General features: G+C 50.1%; 1 protein-coding gene across 3 annotated transcripts; it reads left to right on the top strand.

Annotated features, from left to right (window-relative positions):
- The first annotated feature begins 355 nt into the window (after positions 1-355).
- On the top strand, positions 356-17440 carry FBXO31 (F-box protein 31). 3 transcript variants are annotated; one of them, XM_015874191.2, is made up of 10 exons: positions 356-771; positions 4577-4648; positions 6242-6328; positions 8875-8951; positions 10174-10341; positions 10879-10953; positions 12542-12651; positions 13251-13404; positions 13990-14354; positions 15475-17440. In XM_015874191.2, the coding sequence occupies exons 1-10, from the start codon at positions 384-386 to the stop codon at positions 15695-15697; spliced, it is 1719 nt and encodes a 572-aa protein (XP_015729677.1). In that variant the 5' UTR covers positions 356-383; the 3' UTR covers positions 15698-17440. The 3 variants fall into 3 exon arrangements, with proteins under 3 accessions (XP_015729677.1, XP_015729678.1, XP_015729679.1); XM_015874192.2 differs by lacking the exon at positions 6242-6328 and having other exon boundaries at positions 357-771; XM_015874193.2 differs by lacking the exons at positions 4577-4648; positions 6242-6328 and having other exon boundaries at positions 357-771.
- The last annotated feature ends 1927 nt before the right edge of the window (positions 17441-19367 follow it).

The following is a 19367-nucleotide window of genomic DNA, read 5'->3' as shown; positions in this document are numbered from 1 at the left end:
TCCTCCTTTTTTTTTATATCCCTCTTGTGAGGGAAGTTAATATTTATCTCCCGGAGCGTTATGCCGGGGCTCTGTGTCACACTCTCTTTGTGCTGTGGGGTGGGAGAAGCAGCTCGCGGGGCTCGTTCCTCCCACACACAAGGGGGCGGGCGAGCCCCACCCGGCCGCCATGATGCCCTGAGGGCGTAGCGGCGCCGGAGCGCCCGTTATCAGACAGAGGGGCGTGGCCAAGCAGAAAGATCCTCTCCGATTGGTCGCGTCCGACTGAGAGGCGTGGCCAAGTAGAAAGAGCGCGGCTCTGATTGGTCGCGTTTGACAGTGGGCGGGTCTTACGGCGCCGCGCTACGCCGCGCCCCGCCCCGCCTCGCAGATCGCCGTTGGCCATGGCTGTGTGCGCACGGCTGTGCGGGGTCGGCCCGGCTCGGGGCTGCCGGCGGCGTGGAGCTGCACGGGAACAACGGCGGGGAGGAGGAGCGGACAGCGAGCCCGACACCGACACGGACCCCGAGGAGACGGGAGGAGGAGGAGGAGCTAGTGTGGAGGACGATGAATTGACGGAGCGCATCGAGTGCGCCGGGCCTGCTCCTCACCCCGCTGAGGTAGGCCCGAACGGACGGGCCCCGCTGTCCATCCTGGAGCTGCCCCCGGAGCTGTTAGTGCAGATCTTCGGCTCGTTGCCCGGTACCGACCTGCCCAGCTTGGCCCGGGTCTGCACCACCTTCCGCCGCATCCTCCGCACCGACACCATCTGGAGGCGGCGCTGCAGGGAAGGTACCGCCTGCAGCGGGGGGTTATGGGGGGCATTGGGGTGAATGGGGAGGAGATGGGTCCATTGGGTCCAGCATGGGAGGAGCAGGGGGGTCCTTGGGGAGGTGGGGAGGAAGGAGCCCTTGGGGGTGTTTATTTCACCCTCCACGCGCTGTCTTGCTGTGCTCATCCATCTCTACGTGATGCCATCCCACCTCTGCTTCCAGCTTATCAAACCCTTTATGTTGTTTTGGTGCCAGGGAGCTCATAGGGATGAGAGCTGTAGGTGTGTCACAAAGGCCGCCTGCTATAGATGCATTCAGATGCATTCAACTTTACAGCAATGACATTGTGCTTTATCAGCACTACCCAAGAACCCCGGACAGTACAAAGGCTGTTTAAACATCCACCAAAGCGTTTCTTATTTCTCTGCTCAGCAGGGAGTGATCCCAATAACTTCACGCTTTCTTGGCTGCAGGCTAATCAAATAACATCCATTCTTTTCCTTATGCTCATTAGCTACAAGGTGAGAGGTGCTTCAAACCCAGTTTCTGCTCTTTCCCAACGCTGCTTCCTGTGTTTCTTCTGATATATCAGCTCCAGCTGCGGTCAGGGATCGTATTGGGCTGCAGGTTTGATGGAGGTAATTGTTGTACCAAAGGCATGATGTGCAAGCTGTGAGGCCCAGGTAAGCAGCAGGTCTGAAAGCTGGGCATTAATGGGGCTGTTCCTGCAGCCTTTTCATCAGTCCCAGTTGTCTGAGCTGCTCTGGGTTTGGACAGTTAATCTCTGAGAGAGTTATTGCAGTGCTTTGGATGAACCACTTTGGACCTTGGGCAGCAGCAGTGCTGCCTTTGCCCATTCAGAAATCATGTTTTCCTCTTTAAAATAGTCTTGGAAACATGTTGTGAATGGTCCAAACATCCAGAGGGCTTGTCCTGAAAGTGCAGGGGTGGCTTCTCCTGCTGGTTGTCTATGGGGAGAGCTCAGGGATTAACCAGAAGCTGTTGTGTAACGCTGCTGCTGTGGCTCTTAGGGCTGTTGTCCTTTTATCATTGCAACTGTTTGGGGTAAACAATGGCTTTGAATCGCTTCTTTGGCAAGAAGAGGATTGCAGTTGCTTTCGTGTTTTCTATAAATAGGAGATTGCTGATCTCTGCAGTGAGAGCTGAATTAAAGCACTGTTGCTCATGGCTTGACCTACCTGGTTGTCCACAACTTTCATCTGCAAGCAGCATAGGAGCAACAGAACACTTAGAAACAGAGCAGGGGTTCAGAATAAGCTCTTCTAGAACATGCCTGAAAAGGCTTTGGGTTGTAACAACAATCCTCATTAGTTTCGGACCTGCAGAAGTGTCAGGGTGTTCCTCAGGTGTGGCTGTAGGTTGTGCCTTCTGCTCTGTGCATGGCATTGTGAACATACCTTTGTCTAGGATTAATTAGAAGACGTGATTAGCTGAGGCACTGTTGAACCTTAGGAGCAAGGGTGTCATGCTCTACTAGGCATCCTAATGAGCTGTGGGTGTTCATACAGTGCATGGAGCTGCTGGGGGAGACATGGAGGAAAGCAGTGGTGTGATCTTTGATTGTGTTATTTCAAATGCAGTGGAAACACTCCCTGCTTCCAGAAGATGATGTCACAGCTGCAAGGAGGGCTCTCTTTGCTGTGGGGAGGCCAGGGAGTAGATTACACTTATGGAGGTATTAGTGGGATTCATGATACCTTTCCAAGTCCTTTGGATTCCAGTGCACGTGGCCATGGAAACAGCACCGTGTCACCGTGTTTGGCACGTTTTCCAAGTACTCGTTATAAACCTAATAAAACAGACTTTGCAGCTGGTCGAGGAAGAGCTTCCAAATCAATTTCCATCCTTACTTTTGAAGCAGGATTATTTCTAACCGTGGCTGTTAACTCCTTAAGGAACTCGGTGAGCTGCAGCACTGAGATAAATCCATATTGAGGGAACCGAACTGGAGCTCAAACCTCATCCCAGCTCGCTCTGTTCAGGGTATGTGCTGGCAGTTGTCTGTCCTGGGGCTGCACTTGGAGTGGTTTTATGGATGCAGGAGGCAAAATGGGGAAGAAAGGAGGGCTGCTGGAGGAAGGCCCCTATGTGGGCATCGCTGTTGGCAGCATGGAGAAGTGCCATGGATCCTCTGTGTGTCTCCTCCCTTTCTGATGCAGTACGAATACCTTACATGAGGCTGAATGTAACCTAGCTGCAATGCCTACTGCACAGAGCCTGCATGTCACCATGGCCAGGTGGAAAGAGCAGGCTGTTTACAAACAGCAGGCTATAACCACCCTGCTTCCCTCATCTTACAAGGCCTCTTGGCTTTCTGATCAGCTGAGGAAACATACCGTTCCCTCTGCCCCTCTGATGCAGTTATTAGACACATGTACCCACTTGTGCACACACGTGGACAGCAGTTGAGAGCCTCCCTGAGCCTGGTGGGGGGTGGGCAGCCATGGGATGGCTGCAGGGTGCTCAGTGTGCAGCCTCCAGCTCAGCTCTGGTTTCATAGATCCGCAGAATGGCTGTGCAGGGTTGGCTGGCTGCAGCCCAGCACTCAGTGGCTTGTTTGTGCTGGGCTGGTTGTGCTTCCCTGCAAGCCTGTCTGTCTGCTCTCTGCCTAATTGTGCTTCCTCATCCTGCCCTGCGTTTGATGCATAGAACTTCCTCTAACTGGCTTCTGTGGAAGTCAGCAGGAACTTTACCACGGGCTTCTGCATCCTTTAATGAAGGGCAATGCCTTTGTACCTCCTGCCCACTCTTACCTCGATTGAACCCGCTGTTTACCCGAAGCGATGTAATGCAGTGTGTGTATTCCCCATAGGCGGGCTGACGGTAAAGCTTTGCGGTTGCTTTATCATCATGTCTGTGTGCCACAAGTGCTGTATTTATAGACTGAATGATGTTGGATTCATTCAGGGACGCTTCTGCTTTCCTCCTAGATGAAAAATGGATCCTCACTTTGCAGCAGGCAGTGGTGGTTGGCAGCCCTGGTGTTTGGCATCGCTGGGGGAAGCTGTGTTTGATCTGCAGTACAGAGGTCTTTGATATTGAGGAGGGTAGCTCTGCACACTGAGATCTATCAGGACTGCAGCTGCAGCAGCGTGCTGGTTGCTGCTGATGGGTTGTTTTGGGATCTCCCACTTCTCATTTCCTCCCTCTGCTTTCCTAAGGGTTCCTTGCAGTGAGATGGCAGTCTTTGCTTTTTATTTCTTAGAAGTTCGGCGTCGACTTCCAGCAAACAAAACGAAACGATCTCATTTTGTGCTTCAAAGCTGCCTTGAAGGTCTGTGGCTTGCTTTGTTTTCAGGGCGTTCTGTGAGCAATCAAAGGCATTTGGGCAGCCCCATCTCCATCTGATCCGCTTTCATCTGTAACCATATTTGTACATGCTGATGTCTGTTTTATGTCTCCATTTCATTCTTTTTTAAGTCCGTGACCTTTTCTTTGGATCCTAATAAGCAGCTTTCTCTGTTGGGTTGCTCAGTGGGAGTAAATAATTACTATGCACTCTCCTGATTTGATCTTAATGGGCACGCATTGGAGCCCTAATGAGTACGGCTCTCACATTTCACACCCCTTGCAGTGTGGATGTCAGCCTCTGCTGTATATTTGCTGCAGGCATCACTTGGAAAGTGCTGGATTCCCAAACTGCAATGCAATTACCTCCAGTTTTTCATCTATTTCCTCTGCAGAACAGCAAGAAGATTCTCGGACTGATGGGCCCCAGCTTGCAAAAGCACACATCTCACTGTCCATCCTGCATTGCAAAGGCCTTAATGGCAGAGCTAACGTTGCTATCTGTGTCATTGCAGAGTATGGTGTCTGTGAAAACCTGCGCAAGCTGGAGATCACAGGAGTGTCCTGCAGGGATGTCTATGCCAAACGTAAGTGATGAAGCTGCTCCAGATCTGGGTGTCTTTGCTCAGTACCGACTTGGAAAGCCAATACGTGTTGAATATTTATTAGGCTTTGACGGTGGAAGTTATTCAGACCTGCTTTCTAATGGCAAAGGCATCTGTGAAGCTGCCACGTTTGGGATTTTATTTAATACTAAGCAGATAGCAAGAACTGGGACATCTGTCTTCCAATCCTCTGGTAGAAAAAAGGCAGAGAATTGAAGTTTCTTGTAGAGCATAACGAAGGTTTTTCATCGTTTCCCATTTGTTTCACCCTGTTCAGATCTTGTAGAGGGATTAATTGATGTTTTCTCCAGCCAGAGGCTGCCAGTACCACAACGTGACGAAGTTAAGGCTGGTCCTTGTGTAAGGATGCCATTCTGCGCTGACAGTGGGAAAGAGCTGTTGGTGGAGCCCTTTGGGCTGCTCCCGGTGGAGGAGGACATGGCAGGGCTGGCCTCAGCTCAGGTCCCGTTGTGTTTTAGGGATGGCTGTGGCAGTGGGACCTCAGATTCAGCACCTACCTTGCAGAAGGCACATCTGCTATCTCATGGTTTGGGGGGTGTCAGAGAGAAGAAAGCAGGATAAGCTGTGAACCAGATGGAGGCAGGGAACTGTGTGAGCATTTCCCTGTCACCAAATCTTGCCCTTTGCAGTCACAAGTTGCAGGGTTGCTCTGAGAGCTTTGCTCGGCCTCGAGGAGCTCCTGTCTCAGCACTGTCAGGCTGTGTTATCTTGGTTCCACCACCACATACTTTGTAATAGTCCTCAATATAAAGAACAAGATTTAACCTGTGGTTTCTGGCTGGTCAGATAAGACTGTTTTAGATAGCAAAAGTAGTAGCTGTCCCAAGTTGCAATCATCAGAGGTCTCTATAGACTTTGCAGAACCAAAAACCAGCTCAACTTCTACATCTGCTCTATTTACTGAGCCTTGAAGCAGTGATTACCTCAAGCACTGATCTTCACACTGGAGAAAAACAACTTCTGGCTTTTAATCCTCACTATTAGACTTGCTGAGCATCCTCAGGCAAAACTACTTATTCAGATGTAACCAAGTTAGTGGGTTTGGAACAGCTTCCTAGTGATGTGACCCCTTCTCCCCCCACCAATTTTCTCTTCTGTCCCATAAACCTCTTTAATTGCAGACGAGTTAATTAGGAGCTACTGGTAGACGCCATCTAAGCTTTTCTGTGCACTGAATGTGCTTCTGCAGGAAACCGTGTGGGGAACTGAGAGCTGAGATCTGGTATTAGAGAGCAGCACTAAGTCAAGAGCTGGGCTGCCCTCTGTGCAGTTACATCTCAGTGATGCTCATTACTGTGACCCCACAGTGCTTGGGGCGGGGGGGGGGGGTCACTTTTACTTCCCTGGATGTCATTTGTAAATATTACCTTGGGAAATGCTGCCAAATTCTGTGTCAGTAACTGTTCACTGGCTGCGCCTGAGGAAGCAAATTGGAAACCTCAAATTGATGCACCGCAGCTGGAAGTGAAAGCAGAAGGGAAAGCTGGTCCAGGTTCATCACAAGGTGACGGTGGAGCTGAGTTCTCTGGCACTTACCCTGCTGTGTCTGTTCAGGTATAAACCCACGGGTGAAGTCGGGGCGTTTTATGAAAATCCTTCCCGACTACGAGCACATGGAGTACAGAGATGTTTACACCTGCCGTACGTACCCTGCTGGTTGATGCTTCCTGCACTGAGCACACACGAGATGCTGCATGGAGTGTGACGTTGCTTTGAGCAAAATGGTTTTTTTGGGGTGGATCTTGGGACAGAGTGGAGGGTTTCATGAGCAGTTCATAGAACCATAGAATGGCCTGGGTTGAAAAGGACCACGGTGCTCATCCGGTTCCAACCTCCCTGCTATGTGCAGGGTTGTTGTTAATCACCAGCCCAGGCTGCCCAGAGCCACATCCAGCCTGGTCTTGAATGCCTGCAGGGATGGGGCATCCACAGCCTCCTTGGGCAACCTGTCCCAGTCCTTGTGTGTCTGACCCTTCAGAGTGACAGTACCAGGGCTGGTCTCTTTTTGGAGTGCTTTGAAATGCTGAGTGAAGAGCAGCAAAACACTTCAGTCTGCTGCTCAGCCTTCTGTAGGCATTGAGGGGAGTTTCAGTTACATTAAACCAATGAGGGAAGCCTGCGCTGCTTGGTGTCTGGGAGGAGTATTGAGCTGTCTCATGCTCCTTAGGGGAAGGGAAATAAGGTCACTTTGGAAACTCAGGTTACTAATTCACAAGTGCTTGGGAATGGAGTTCTTCCACACGTGCTAATGGGAGCAGTGAATGCTGCACACTTACCTGTGCTGAAGAAGACAGCTGAGCATGGGCTATTCAGAGAAGCACAGCAGGCCGTGGTGACATGGTCTTTTAATGCAGGTCACAGCAGAGAAGCAGTGGCAGCGCTGCTGTAGGAATCAATAGGAAGTTTTACCTTTTGTAGGTTACCACTGGCTGAGGGCTGCTCACATTCTTCCTACTCAGTTTGGTTATAGGCATCTCGCTTTGATCCCTCCTGTTGGGTGTTTGCATTTATTTCTGCCTTGCCCTCAGAGCAGACACAGGCATTATAACGGGATTTAGCTAAAACAGAGGTGTATGAAAGCATCTGCTGTGCTCCTAATTTAATAACCCATTCTGGGGTTGTGAGTGCCTTCCCACACCGATGGTGTTTGTGGTGTGCCAGCTTTCTTGTTCCACTTGGCAGCACGTGGGCTCAGAAGTTTGGATAGGCAACAGGCTTGTTGAGGACTGAGAAGAATTGGAGGTTCTTGTGCATAGCAGAGGAAATCAAGCCTTGGAGAGCAGCCCAAGTGCTGCTGTGTTCTCAGAGTGGGGAGGGAAGCAGCTGTCGGATCCATCCACCTCCTGCCATGGGGAAGCCAGGGCTGGAACTCAGCAGTGGGTTTAACTGCAGCACTGAGACTTTGTGGAAGGAAAAGACAATCGCCCACAGGCCTGAAAAAGGAAGTCAAGGTTTTACTATGAGTCTTCTTGGGGCCTTTAGACTGAATGAGGCTTCTCTGGGCCAGCTGGCTCAGCTCTGGATAACCCTCCCTGCTGTTCTCACCCACTATGGAAGTTCTCTGCTTTGCTGTATTAAAGACACCCCTACAGTCTTCCCTGTTCCAGGTACTTAAGGGAACAAAGCTGCACTTAAACTCGGTTCTTCCTGTATCAATTGACGTGAAACAAAAACCATTATTCATTCATGCTGGGTTTGTAAGTTGTGGCTTTCTGAGATGGCCAGGAGCATCCGTGAGACAGAGGTCTTAGAAATAACCCATGTCCTGTTGTTCCCACACAAGGTGCTGGACTGTGTGTGTGCCACCTACACGTGAAGGTTATTGCTCGTATCTGCAAACTGTATGGACAAAAAGCATCGCTGTGAGGCTGGGAGAGGAGGCAGGGAGCATCTCCGAGCTCCCCTTCACATGGCTCCGTGCAGGCGTCAGCCCCCAGTTCCAAGAAGTTTTCCTGTTTGCCCTTTAATTTTGGTGTGATTGAAAGCGCACCCAAGTGAGAGATGAGGAGCAGGAGCCTCCTGTGCTGCAGCAGGCTGGGAGAGGGGCTGGGCAGCAGCTTCTGGGCACTGCTGACATATAGCAGCTTGCTTCGAGTTCTGCAGCTCCCGAGCTGGCATGGTGTGTGCGCTTTGCCCTGCTGTTTATTGGCTGTTATGAAGAAGGAAGCTTAACCCTGGAGGCAAGTTTATCCCTGCAAGGAGGGGGAAATACTCAGAACACTCATATTTCCCTGTTCTTTACTGCCTTTGTGTCTTTATTTTCTGTTGCTTTGCAGCGTGAGGCATCAGGTGCATTTTTGGTAGCTGGAGGTGGTGGGTGCTTGATTTGTTTTTTAGCTCTGGATATGGCGTGTGATTTGCACCAACAGAACCACGTTGCAGAGGTCTCCCACTGAGCTGTCTGCTTGTGGAAGGTCCTGGGAACAAACTCCTGCCTCCTGCAGTGCAGCAGAGCTTCAGAGGGCAAGAAATCCTCATGGGAAGCCTCAGTTCAGAACTGCCTCGCTGTGGTTGGGTGCAACCAGCATTCACTTCCTTCTGATGCTGTTGTGTGGGTGGCATTGGTCGGCGTGGTGTGCAGTTTGGTGATAGTCTTTCCCCCCCTCTCCCTCCCTTTGTTTCTTCTCCTCTCAAATTCTAATTCCTCAGCTCATTAACGCTCACATCAGTGTCTCACTCTTCCCCAGTGCTGCACCGATACCGACACATCCTGGGGTTGTGGCAGCCAGACATCGGGCCCTATGGGGGACTGCTGAACGTGGTGGTGAGTACCTCATCCCAGGGCTGTGGTGGAGGACTGAACCTTTTGAATGCCTCTTTACCATCTACGTGGTGCTGAGAACTCTAAATAACAGCACTCAAGCACATGGTTGGTGCCCAGGTTGCTCCTTGGATCTCTGCATCATCACCACCATTTCCTGACAGTCCTTTTGTAGCTGCAGGAACACACAGGAAGATATGAGGAATGTTTTAGGGCAAGGCTTCATTTAGAGTCTGATGCTCCTATTCCGGTGGCTGGCACAGTGCTTTGATACCACAGAGACTTTAGTGCTGGCCCATGCTTAACCTTTGCCTGCATCTAAGGGTTTTGCCCTTGTTTGTGCACCTCACCTTTCTGTTCTTTACCATCCTTTACTGATGCAAGACCTGTGGAGCCTGCCAGCTCTTGTGCTGCTGGGAACAGCAGTTAATGAACAACCTCGGTGCTGTATTACTGAGGCTGGGCAAAATGCTTGCCAGAAGCCCTTACTCTTTGCACCAGGGTGCAATAGGTGGCAGGCTGACCCATAACAAATGACCACTGCTGCTCTGTCTTTAAGATTTTGCAATGTTCTATGTCATGAACTGATATAAGACTACATCCAAGTGCACTAATGCTTCCATGATGTGGTGACCTTACAAAAACAAGCGTGCCCTCGTGGCTCTGTTCTGCTTTCCTCTCAAATCTCTGCTTAGAAAATACCCTTTCTCTGGAATCATGGGGCTGGAAGGGAAGGATTCTGTTAGGCCTGAAGGAGGAGAGCTGGCGCTTATGCTTCTGTGCTGAGAGGATTGTTGCTTCCTGTGCTGCCCGTGAATAATAGAGCCAAATAATTCCTCATCCAAGAGGAGCAGATAATCACGAGAAGCAGAACTGAGGATCTGCCAGCAGGAGCTCTCAAACTAATTAGAGCTTGACTTGCTGTGTGGTCTCTCCCTCCGGATCCTGTGCACTGAGCATCCGTCGCAAAGTCCTTTGCAATAATAAAAGCCGGATGATTTTTCCATTGGTGCAGAAAAACCTCATAAAGAAACACTCTCCCTCTTCACCAGGGGTGTGCTGTGAGTGCATATGGTCTGCTTTAATTGCTGGAAAGCAGTTTGGAAATGCAGCAAGCTGTTCTGCAGCTCTCGCCCTGTTATAGGATAGGCGCCAGAGCTGTTTGCTGTCAGCTCCAAAGGACGTGAGCAAAGCTGATTCTGTGTTATTTCCCATCCCCCTGCAGGTGGATGGTCTGTTCATCATTGGATGGATGTATTTGCCACCTCATGACCCTCACGTCGATGACCCGATGAGATTCAAACCTCTCTTCAGGATCCATCTCATGGAGAGGAAATCTGCAACAGTTGAGTGTATGTATGGCCATAAGGGACCTCATAATGGCCACATCCAGGTGAGCTGCTCCAGTGTTTGAGCCCTATGGGCGGTGTGTGTGTGCATGTATGCACCTTGGCTGTAAAGCTGATTGAACAAAAAACAGGATATAGCCCTGGGATGGAACATCAATGTGTTCAGGCTGAGATAAAGGATTCCTAAAGTGGATTTGTTCAGCTGCTGGGTGCATCCACACAGACCTGCTTGGTTTTCAAGTGCTAAATGAGACTGTAGGAAGTTGACTTAGCATCATCCCGTTCAGCTGAATGCTTTGAAAAGCTTCTTGAGGGGCTGCTTCCTTGTCCTTTAAAATAACAAACAACTCAGAGAGGCAACATGATAAGATCTTTCATTAGAATGCATTGGGTTTGTTATGGCTGTTAGTTCTCTATCCTATAGCTGATGCACTGAGTATCTCTTAATGAGATCTCTCCCATGCCTAATTCAGTTACATTTGTTGTGCAAAGCATTTACTCTGAGCAGCCATAGTTAGGTCATCCCAGGCATCTCTCATCAGGTCTGTAACCTGTTCAATTCTCCTCCATGTTAACTACAGATTGTGAAGAAGGACGAGTTCTCCACCAAATGCAACCAGACAGATCACCACCGTATGTCAGGGGGAAGGCAGGAGGTAAGAGTGCTGTACCAGGCTTAAGGGCTGGTGTGTGTCCCTTCTCTGAAGATAAAGCACTGCTGCCTTATCTAAGCTTGTAGCTAATATTGAGATCTGTGTATCTGAGCACACTTGAAAGCACAAGCTGGTAGCCTGAGGCTGATTTACTCTCATCTTTTCTTGAGCGTGTGGAATTGATTCTTGCTTGAATCAAAGCTTAAAATGGGCACACATCAAGACCTGCAGGATCTTGGGGATCTCCTGCATGCACCGAGGTTTGATGTAAGGATTCGGCGGATGGGATCAGCTCAGCATTATGCTTACAGAGCACCTGGGTGGACACCAGGCCCTACCTCAGTACATAGCAGTGTGAGAGCAAGCTGCTCTGTCCATCCAGCTGAACAAAGCAGAGGTTTAGGGGTAGGGTTCCCCAGCAAGGTGCTGTTTTCCCCATTGCTGTTGGATCCTGAGCACCCATGCTGTGGTGCTGGTCCTTTTTGTTAGCAGGGCTGTCTGAAGAAAGGCAGCGGTGTTCACTGTGTGCTGCAATGCTCTCCGGTCATTGATCTCTGCAGTACTGCTGTCTGTATAATGAAGATCTTTCCTAATGTTGAACACCAGCTGCATTTGAATATGGGCTTGTCAGCGGGGCACCTTTCTACTGCTTGTCTTCTTTGTTGTGGGATTAAAGCTCCATTTGTTTGTTTACCCCGTGACTGTGTAAGGTGACTGTGTAAGGCGTATCCAGCCTCATCCTGCTCCCAGCTGCACGTTTAAGGTGGAAGCCTTCAGCTCATAGCTGCTCCAGGTAGTGGCATTGCAGCCAGGAGCCCAACTTGCTCAGCATGACAGACCTGATCCCTTTCTTGCTTCTAACTCGTGCTTTAAGATGTCTGCCTGCTAATGGGGAACAGCTGGGTGAAAGGTTTCATTAAGTGTTTTCTGCTTCTGCAGCAGATGAGAAATGCTTTAATGCTTTCAAAGCACCGTGTTAAGGATGGGTGGCATTATGGTAATTGGGGGATCTGGCTTTAGATGATAAAGCAGGTTGGGAATGCTGCTGGGTAGGCTGCTGTCTCAGTGTAAGCTGTTAGCAGGCCAACTCATGTGAGGGTATTAACTTGTCAAAGCTGCTGTGGAGGGACTTCAGGAGATATTGTTTTTCAGGTTTAGATGCATCACTATTATATGGGCAGGATTTAACCCCCTAAATCTTCAGTGCTTTTCAGAAGCTTCCCCTTTTGTGCTTAGGGTAGGGCACAGGAGCAGGCTGTTATGGGTACACACATGGGTTCCTGCAGGATAAATCAGGACATAGCAGCAGATGAGCTGATTTGCAGTAACAGGTGATGCTTATGCTTTTGTTCTGAGGGGTCACATTGGTTCACATAGGATTGATGTGAAGGGAAGCATATCTTTATGGTGCAGAGCCTTGCTGGGAGTGCAGTCACTGTGATAACAGTTAAACTCTTATTGCTGCCCACTCTGCAGCAGTATTTGCTTGTTCCCAGCCCCCCCCCATACACAGCTGTCAGTGTGTGGCCGTTGTGCTCAGATGGGGAGCTGTACCCATATTGCAAATAAAACATCTCTTGTCTTGCTACAGGAATTCCGGACGTGGCTGCGGGAAGAGTGGGGTCGCACACTGGAGGACATCTTCCACGAGCACATGCAAGAGCTCATCTTGATGAAGTTCATCTACACCAGCCAATATGAGTAAGGGCACCAGCTCTTTTTAGGTATTAAGCCAGAGGAATGTCATTTTGTTTAGATACGGGGCAGCACAACCCTTTCTGTTTGCTGGGCAAGATATGGGTTTATTATTACTGCTTCCATTACACGTTTGCTAAAATAGCTGGGCACGGTATTTGAGCCATCTGACAGTGTTCATTTCAAAGGCAGAGTGAATATCTGTGATCCTGAGGGACTCTGCTTGGTAGCCTTGTTACTAAACAACATGCTTTGTGGTGCACAGTGACACAGTGCTCAAGAACTTATCTTGACTATCACTTCAAAGTTCTAATAGCAGACACTGAGATACACTTTGCTCCTTTGGTCCTTTAGAACTGACAGGGAGTGTTTCTGAGGCCTGTTGTGGCCTTGTAACAGGAGCATCATGGTGTGTTAACAGGGACTGGTAGAGGGAAGTGGAGGGGAGGTGTGTTTGCACATGCCTGAGATGAAACGTGGAGCTTGTTGTAACACTGAGAACACACATCCTGCTTCTGACACGATGGCAACCCAGAGCTGTCTCAAACACGTTCTTCATGTCTGGGAGTCCTCTCTTAACCTCTCTGACCTTTCCTTTTGCACAGCAACTGCTTGACATATCGACGCATCTACCTCCCTCCGAGCAGCCCTGACGACCTCATCAAGCCAGGTCTCTTCAAGGGAACGTATGGGAGCCACGGGCTGGAGATTGTCATGTTGAGCTTTCACGGAAGGAAAGCTAAGGGGACTAAAATCACTGTGAGTGCGCTTGAACTTCTCTCACCTGTTTGTTAAATTAATCTTCCATTGATGCCATGGATCCACAGGAGCAAGGGGAAGGTTATCAGGTGCTGCAGCCCCAAAGCTTATTTCCTTGTGGATGTTGGTGGCATTAGTGGGTCTGAACATGTGCCAGCGTAGCTAGAAATTGCTCTGCAAAGCTTTTCATGGTGCTACCTGGCTCTCTTTCCCTTTTCTATCTTTATGAGCTACTTTCTGTGAGCAACTGGTAGAGCAGATCATTGGAGATCATTCAGGTACATCAGGGGAGCAGGTACCAAATAGCAGCAGCTCTTTGGTGCCAAGCTGGTGAGCTCCTTCCTCTCTGCAGGGAGGGATTCTGACACAGCACTGATGCGGTTGATGCTTTCTTTCATCCTCACAAATCCAGCCTATCTTGTAGCGTTTGGTCTGACATTCGTGTTTGTGGGAGGCATAGAGAATTCAATGAGCAAAGCCTGATGTCTTCTGTTACCAACTTAATGGGTGTATGATAGGGTGAACTCAGCAGAAGCCCGTAGTACCCTGCCCTGCAGCAGCTGCTTTGTTTCTTCTCCTCTCCAGGGAGATCCCAACATCCCGGCTGGGCAGCAAACAGTGGAGATAGACCTGGCTCACCCCCTGCAGCTTCCTGACATCGAGAACCTTCGTGATTTCAGTGAGCTCTCCCGCATCGTCCTGGAGGTGCAGGAGCAAGTGCGGAGGGAGGAGCAGGAGGAGCAGCAACGGGGAGAGGACGAGGATCGCTCTCAACAAGCTGCCTCCTCTCCTGCTGCACAGCCCCAAGGAGGAGAAGGTGCTGAGGGGGAAGAGACTGCAGCTGGGGCAGAGCGGGCAGCCCAGGACAAGGCTCCAGCATCACAGCCCTTCGTGCTGCCCATGGGGGTCATATCAAGGAACGAGGACTATCCCCGGACCTGCCGCATTTGGTAATGAGGGCGAGTTGTTTTGTAGCCTGTTTGTGCCGTTTGCTTCTTGAAACTGACAGAGTAATCTTTGAAACTGTATTTGTTTGCCCTTTACCTGCACACAGATCTCCCAGCCCCTTGTGCTCATGCTTTCTTTCTCTGCTGCCCTTTTCTTCCACTCTGGCTTAATTCTCTTTCTTAGCCATGCTGCCACCCGCAATCCTGCTTCCTTTGTAGATTTCTGTGTTCATCCTGTTACTTCTAGAGCTAGCACCTTGCTCTGTTCTGCCCTTTTATCCCCTCCAAGAACTGCTCAGCTCGTAAATCTGGAGATCTGAGCTGCTTCCTGATCCTGTGTGTCATTTGTGTTCCTTGGCTGTGGGAACACAGTGCTCCCTCCCACCCCTCCCTGGCATCTGCTGCCTTGGCACCAACTCTACAAGGTGCTGAGCACCATAAGCAGGAGGTGCAGGTTCACAGAGAGCCTCATAGAGAGGAGCCTGGGCTCAGTGAAGCAGAATGCTAAATGAGGTGTGGAAACAGAGCCCAGAAGCTGAGGCTTAGACAGGTGACCTTCAGCCAAACATCTGTGCTCATGGAAAAGCTTACCAATAGCTGGTTAATCCCAGCAGGCTCCTGCTGTCACACGCAAGCTGTGTTTGAATCAAAGCCTGCTCCACCTGCTGCTTGCTTGGAGGTTAGACTGACCTTTACTCCTCCCCAGCTCCTGTTAAGATTTTCCTTTCTCGCCTTTCCCCTGGCTTTGTCACAAGGTTTCCCTTTCTGATCTCCCTCTCCTCGTGTGTTTTCTTCCCTTTGAGGGCTGTCTGCACCCAGGTTGATCTCCGAGTTGCAGTTGAATCACTGGGCTGAGCTACAAAACTCATCCTCATTTTGCAGGTGCTGATTAGAAGCCACCAGGAGGGCTCAGATAAATATACATAGCAATGGATGGTTTGCTGGTTTTGAAATGATATCAGTGGTGTTTTGTCATGAGAACCAAGTGAATTAAACCTCCCTGCTCTGCTCTAGGCAGGCTGTTTGGCACTGGATCGATTGTAATAATGTTATTAATATTACTGTTAAATATTGGGCAGTTTGGGCTATTTCTAAACCTTTCTTTGCTCTTCTCTCCCTGCAGTTTCTATGGGACGGGGCTCATTGCTGGCCATGGATTCACCAGCCCCGAACGAACACCCGGTGTTTTTGTTCTCTTTGACGACGATCGCTTTGGTTTCATCTGGCTGGAGCTGAAGTCCTTCAGTCTGTACAGTCGGATCAAGGTCTCCTTTCAGAACGCAGAAGCTCCTTCCCGAGAGGCATTTGATGAAATGCTGAAGAATATTCAGTCGTTGGCCACTTGATGGGTGATTGGTGATGGACAGGGCTAGGGGCTGCAAAGGCTGCTGCGCTCCCCGACCAGAGATAGGCTGGGGATTCCTTGCTCTTGGTACCTCTGAAGGAAAGCATGCACTTTTAATAAAGCCTTTTTACCCCCCTCAATGTACACATCCCTGTTAAAAATACCCACGAGTGCCCTTTCCTCCCCGCTGCCCCCTCACTGTTCCCCATAGCAGTCTTTGGTACCTGGTCTGTAACGTAGCTTTGAATAGCTGAAGGGACCCTGCAGAGGGAGGACACGGAGCTTTCTTATTGCAAAGAATGGACTGGAACCAAAATAACTGAAGCTCAGAGTTGGATCATGGAACATCTAATGAACTGGATGGACACGGACTGTCAGGGTGGCCATTATGGGTTCAGGGCTGCCTCCCTCAGCTTGTTCCATCCCAGCTGATTGCTGCTTGCACAGAAAGCTCCTGAGCTCAGTTTCTTTCTATACGATGCCTCTGTGAGCTGCTGGTAGGAGTGAGCCAGGTTCCCCATAGGCCATCATTCAGCTCAGCAATGCGCCATAGGAAAATCCTGCCCAGCTAAATCTCCAAACTGTGAGTTGTGCTGCAAACCATCCCAGCCCCTTTTGTTATGAATCCTCTCTCTGTAGGAGGAGATAATTGGGATCTTTGTATGAAGAAGAAGAGCAATTGGTGAGGAAGGCGTTGGTTGCAAGTTGAACACATCCTTTATTGCATTCCCCTCCCCAGCCATGAGATGGGTTTGTCTAACAGAACTCAGCAGGTTTTGCTCTGTAAATGTGTGTGTGTTGTGCAGGAAGGATCTGAGCCCTCCCTTACGGAGCACTTTGAGCTTTTTATTCTCCCTCTCAGAAGGGCTTTATGCCATTTGTGGCTCCCTCAGGCTGTGTGAGAACCGAGTCTCCAGCAGAGATTGAGAGCAGAAGGTCACATCCATCACAGGATTAAACTCCTGGCTCTTCGGGTAGAGTTTCACAGCCCTCTGGGAATAGTGAAGGTGATTCTTCTTTGCTTCCTGCTGCCTTATCACTAGTGGTAAAGCTGGTTGTGTGTTAGAGGTGAGGATCTGAAGTGCTGGTCAATAAGCTGGAACAGCTGAGCAGCCTCAACCTGGCAAAGAAATAAACCAACCCTGCAGTTCTGCAGAGCTGCCTTAATAGCTTTTTGCTTTTCTAAGACAGAAAATGAGCCTGTGTTGTGCTGCAAGCTCAGCCTGGGGCCTGAAGCACCGAGTTGAGCAGGTCTGCTCCTGTAACCTGCTGTGTTGGGAGTTAGAACCTGCAGCTTAAAGCCTGCAATGGGCAGCAGGTGGCAGGAGAACCTCGGCTCCATGTGCTGCGATAGATGGCAAACAACCAACCTGCCTGGATGGGAATCATCCTGATCTGGACTCAACACAAAGATCCTCCTCCAGCCCATTTGTTTGCATTGGGCCCGATGCCGTCGCTATAAATGCACTGTGACAGCACCGTCCTTGTGCTATTTCCAGTCCACGCTGTTTGTTTTATGGCAGGAGGAGCAAAAAAAGGGTGGAAGCGATTGTAACACGGCGACACTGAGCCCTGCAATGGGGTTTGGATGGCGACTAAACAGGAGCATCGTATTGGGGAGGGGGCGGATTGAATCCACGTGGTCCTTTTACATCTGATGGTTGTTACCCAAGGAGCCTTTTTCCAATTTCAAACAACAATAATAATAAATAATAATAATAATAAAGGAGGTTTTGTGAACTCATTTCTCTTTGCTTCTTGTTTTATTCTATGGGGCCTCACCTTTGTGCTTTGTATTTGTTGAGCTCTGTGCACCTTGTGCTGCAGAACCCGGCTCTTTGCAGCCTGTTTTCTCACCTGATGCTGAGTAACTCACCCAGTTTCCCAGCAGAGCTTTGCTTTATTTCCCCCTCCTCATCCTTAATGCAAAAGGTTAATGAGCGCCAAGTTCTACACGGCTAATTAAAGACATGGGCGATCTCTCTTCGTCTCCCCTGGGTGGCGGCGGAGCGGTGCTGTATCGCGGTGTGTCCACAATGGGGCTCTATAAGCCTTCCATGTGCTCTGTGCCTCCATCCATCCCTTCCCCACCTGCAATCTCAGTCTGTCGCTCCTGTACCTAAGGATAACACACAACCCTGCCCCTCTTGCAGTGACCCCATTAACCTGCCTGTGTTCCTCCACCCACCCCTGAATCAGTGGGGAAGCTCCAAACATCACGACCCCACCACAACAAGCTCCTTTGCTTCCAACCAAAGCACAGTGTGAGTCTGATAGAGGGAGGGACGGCACTGATCACAGAGTCACAGAATGACCCGGGTTGGAAGGGACCTCAAGGATCATGTAGTTCCAACCCCCTGCCTGGCAGGGCCACCAAACATACACCTTTACTAGATCAGGTTGCCCAGGAGACCCCATAGAACCCCATTAAACCCCATAAATCCCCATAGACTCCCCATAGAACCCCATAGAACCCCATAGATCAGGTTGCCCATGGCCCCGTCCAACCTGGCCTTGAACACCTCCAAGGACGGGGCATCCACAACCTCCCTGTGCAGCCTGTTCCAGGCCCTAACCACTCTCCTAGTAAAGAACTTCCCCCTAACATCCAACCTAAATCTTCCCTCTTTTAACTTCAAACCATTTCCCCGTGTCCTGCTATTGTCAGCCCTAATTTCAGCCCACTGCAGGGCACATAGGGCTGAAAATAGAAACCTTTGCATGAGCACAAAGGAACAGTGCTCCCCCCGAGGCCGGAGCCTTGAGTCACTGATAAGCAGTTGTTTGCCTGAGCTCTGCAGCAGCACATTTTCCCTCTTCCTTGTTCCAGCTCTTGGCTGCCATCCGACCTCTGGGTTTTGTTCTGTTTCTCTGCTCTCACAGCAGCTCACAAACACTCGGGGTTGTTCCTTGCAGCTGGAAGGGTCTCAAAGGGCAAAACCCCACCTCGGGTTGGGATTCCCTGCCCCAAACCCTGCTGCCACCCCACAGCAGGTTCTCATTGCAGGATCCAGATGTGGGGCTGCATCCAGCTGCTTCACATTGGGGTGACTACAGCTGTGAGCTCTGCTCTGTTGCAGCACCAGCACCAAACCGTGATGTTATTTTTGCCTTCATATAAAACCCTGCAGAGAAAACCAGAACGTTCCATTCTCCCGGCTCTTATGGGATGGGAAACTGCTGCTGGGTGATGAAGGTTATTAAATGTCAGGGAGAAATAAAGCTGCTCTTTTATTTCATGTTATTTGTCCTCCCCTGAGCTGTGTGTGCTTCGTGCTGCGGTGATAGGAGACGATGGAGCACGGAGCTCTGACTTGCTGCTGGTTTCTCCTCTGCTCGCATTGGGTTTGCACAGCAGAGGTGGATCTCGCTGCTTGGATCCTCCCTGCTGCCGTCACACCGAGCTCTGAATGCAGACCTTTGTGCTCTGTGTTTGCTCCTTATCCATCCCAGCAGGACAAACCCAACCGGCAGCACTGAGAGCTGTTGCCCTCCTGCTTGCAAGCAGCCAGGCGTGATGCAGAATGCAAGCACAGGGCAGCCCAGCCATCTGCAGCCCTGCATGAAGGCAATACAAGCAGCTGCTCTGCTCCTCCTTGCATGCACCCGGATGCATGTTGAGCTTCCCATACATAAGGAAGCAAGAGGATTTCCCCAGCTGTATTGCCAAT

Source organism: Coturnix japonica, chromosome 11 (genome assembly GCF_001577835.2).
Source record: "Coturnix japonica isolate 7356 chromosome 11, Coturnix japonica 2.1, whole genome shotgun sequence".
NCBI classification, from domain to species: Eukaryota; Metazoa; Chordata; class Aves; order Galliformes; family Phasianidae; genus Coturnix; species Coturnix japonica.
The sequence above is the reverse complement of the archived record's forward strand: the minus strand, read 5'-3'. Positions and strand labels throughout refer to the sequence as shown.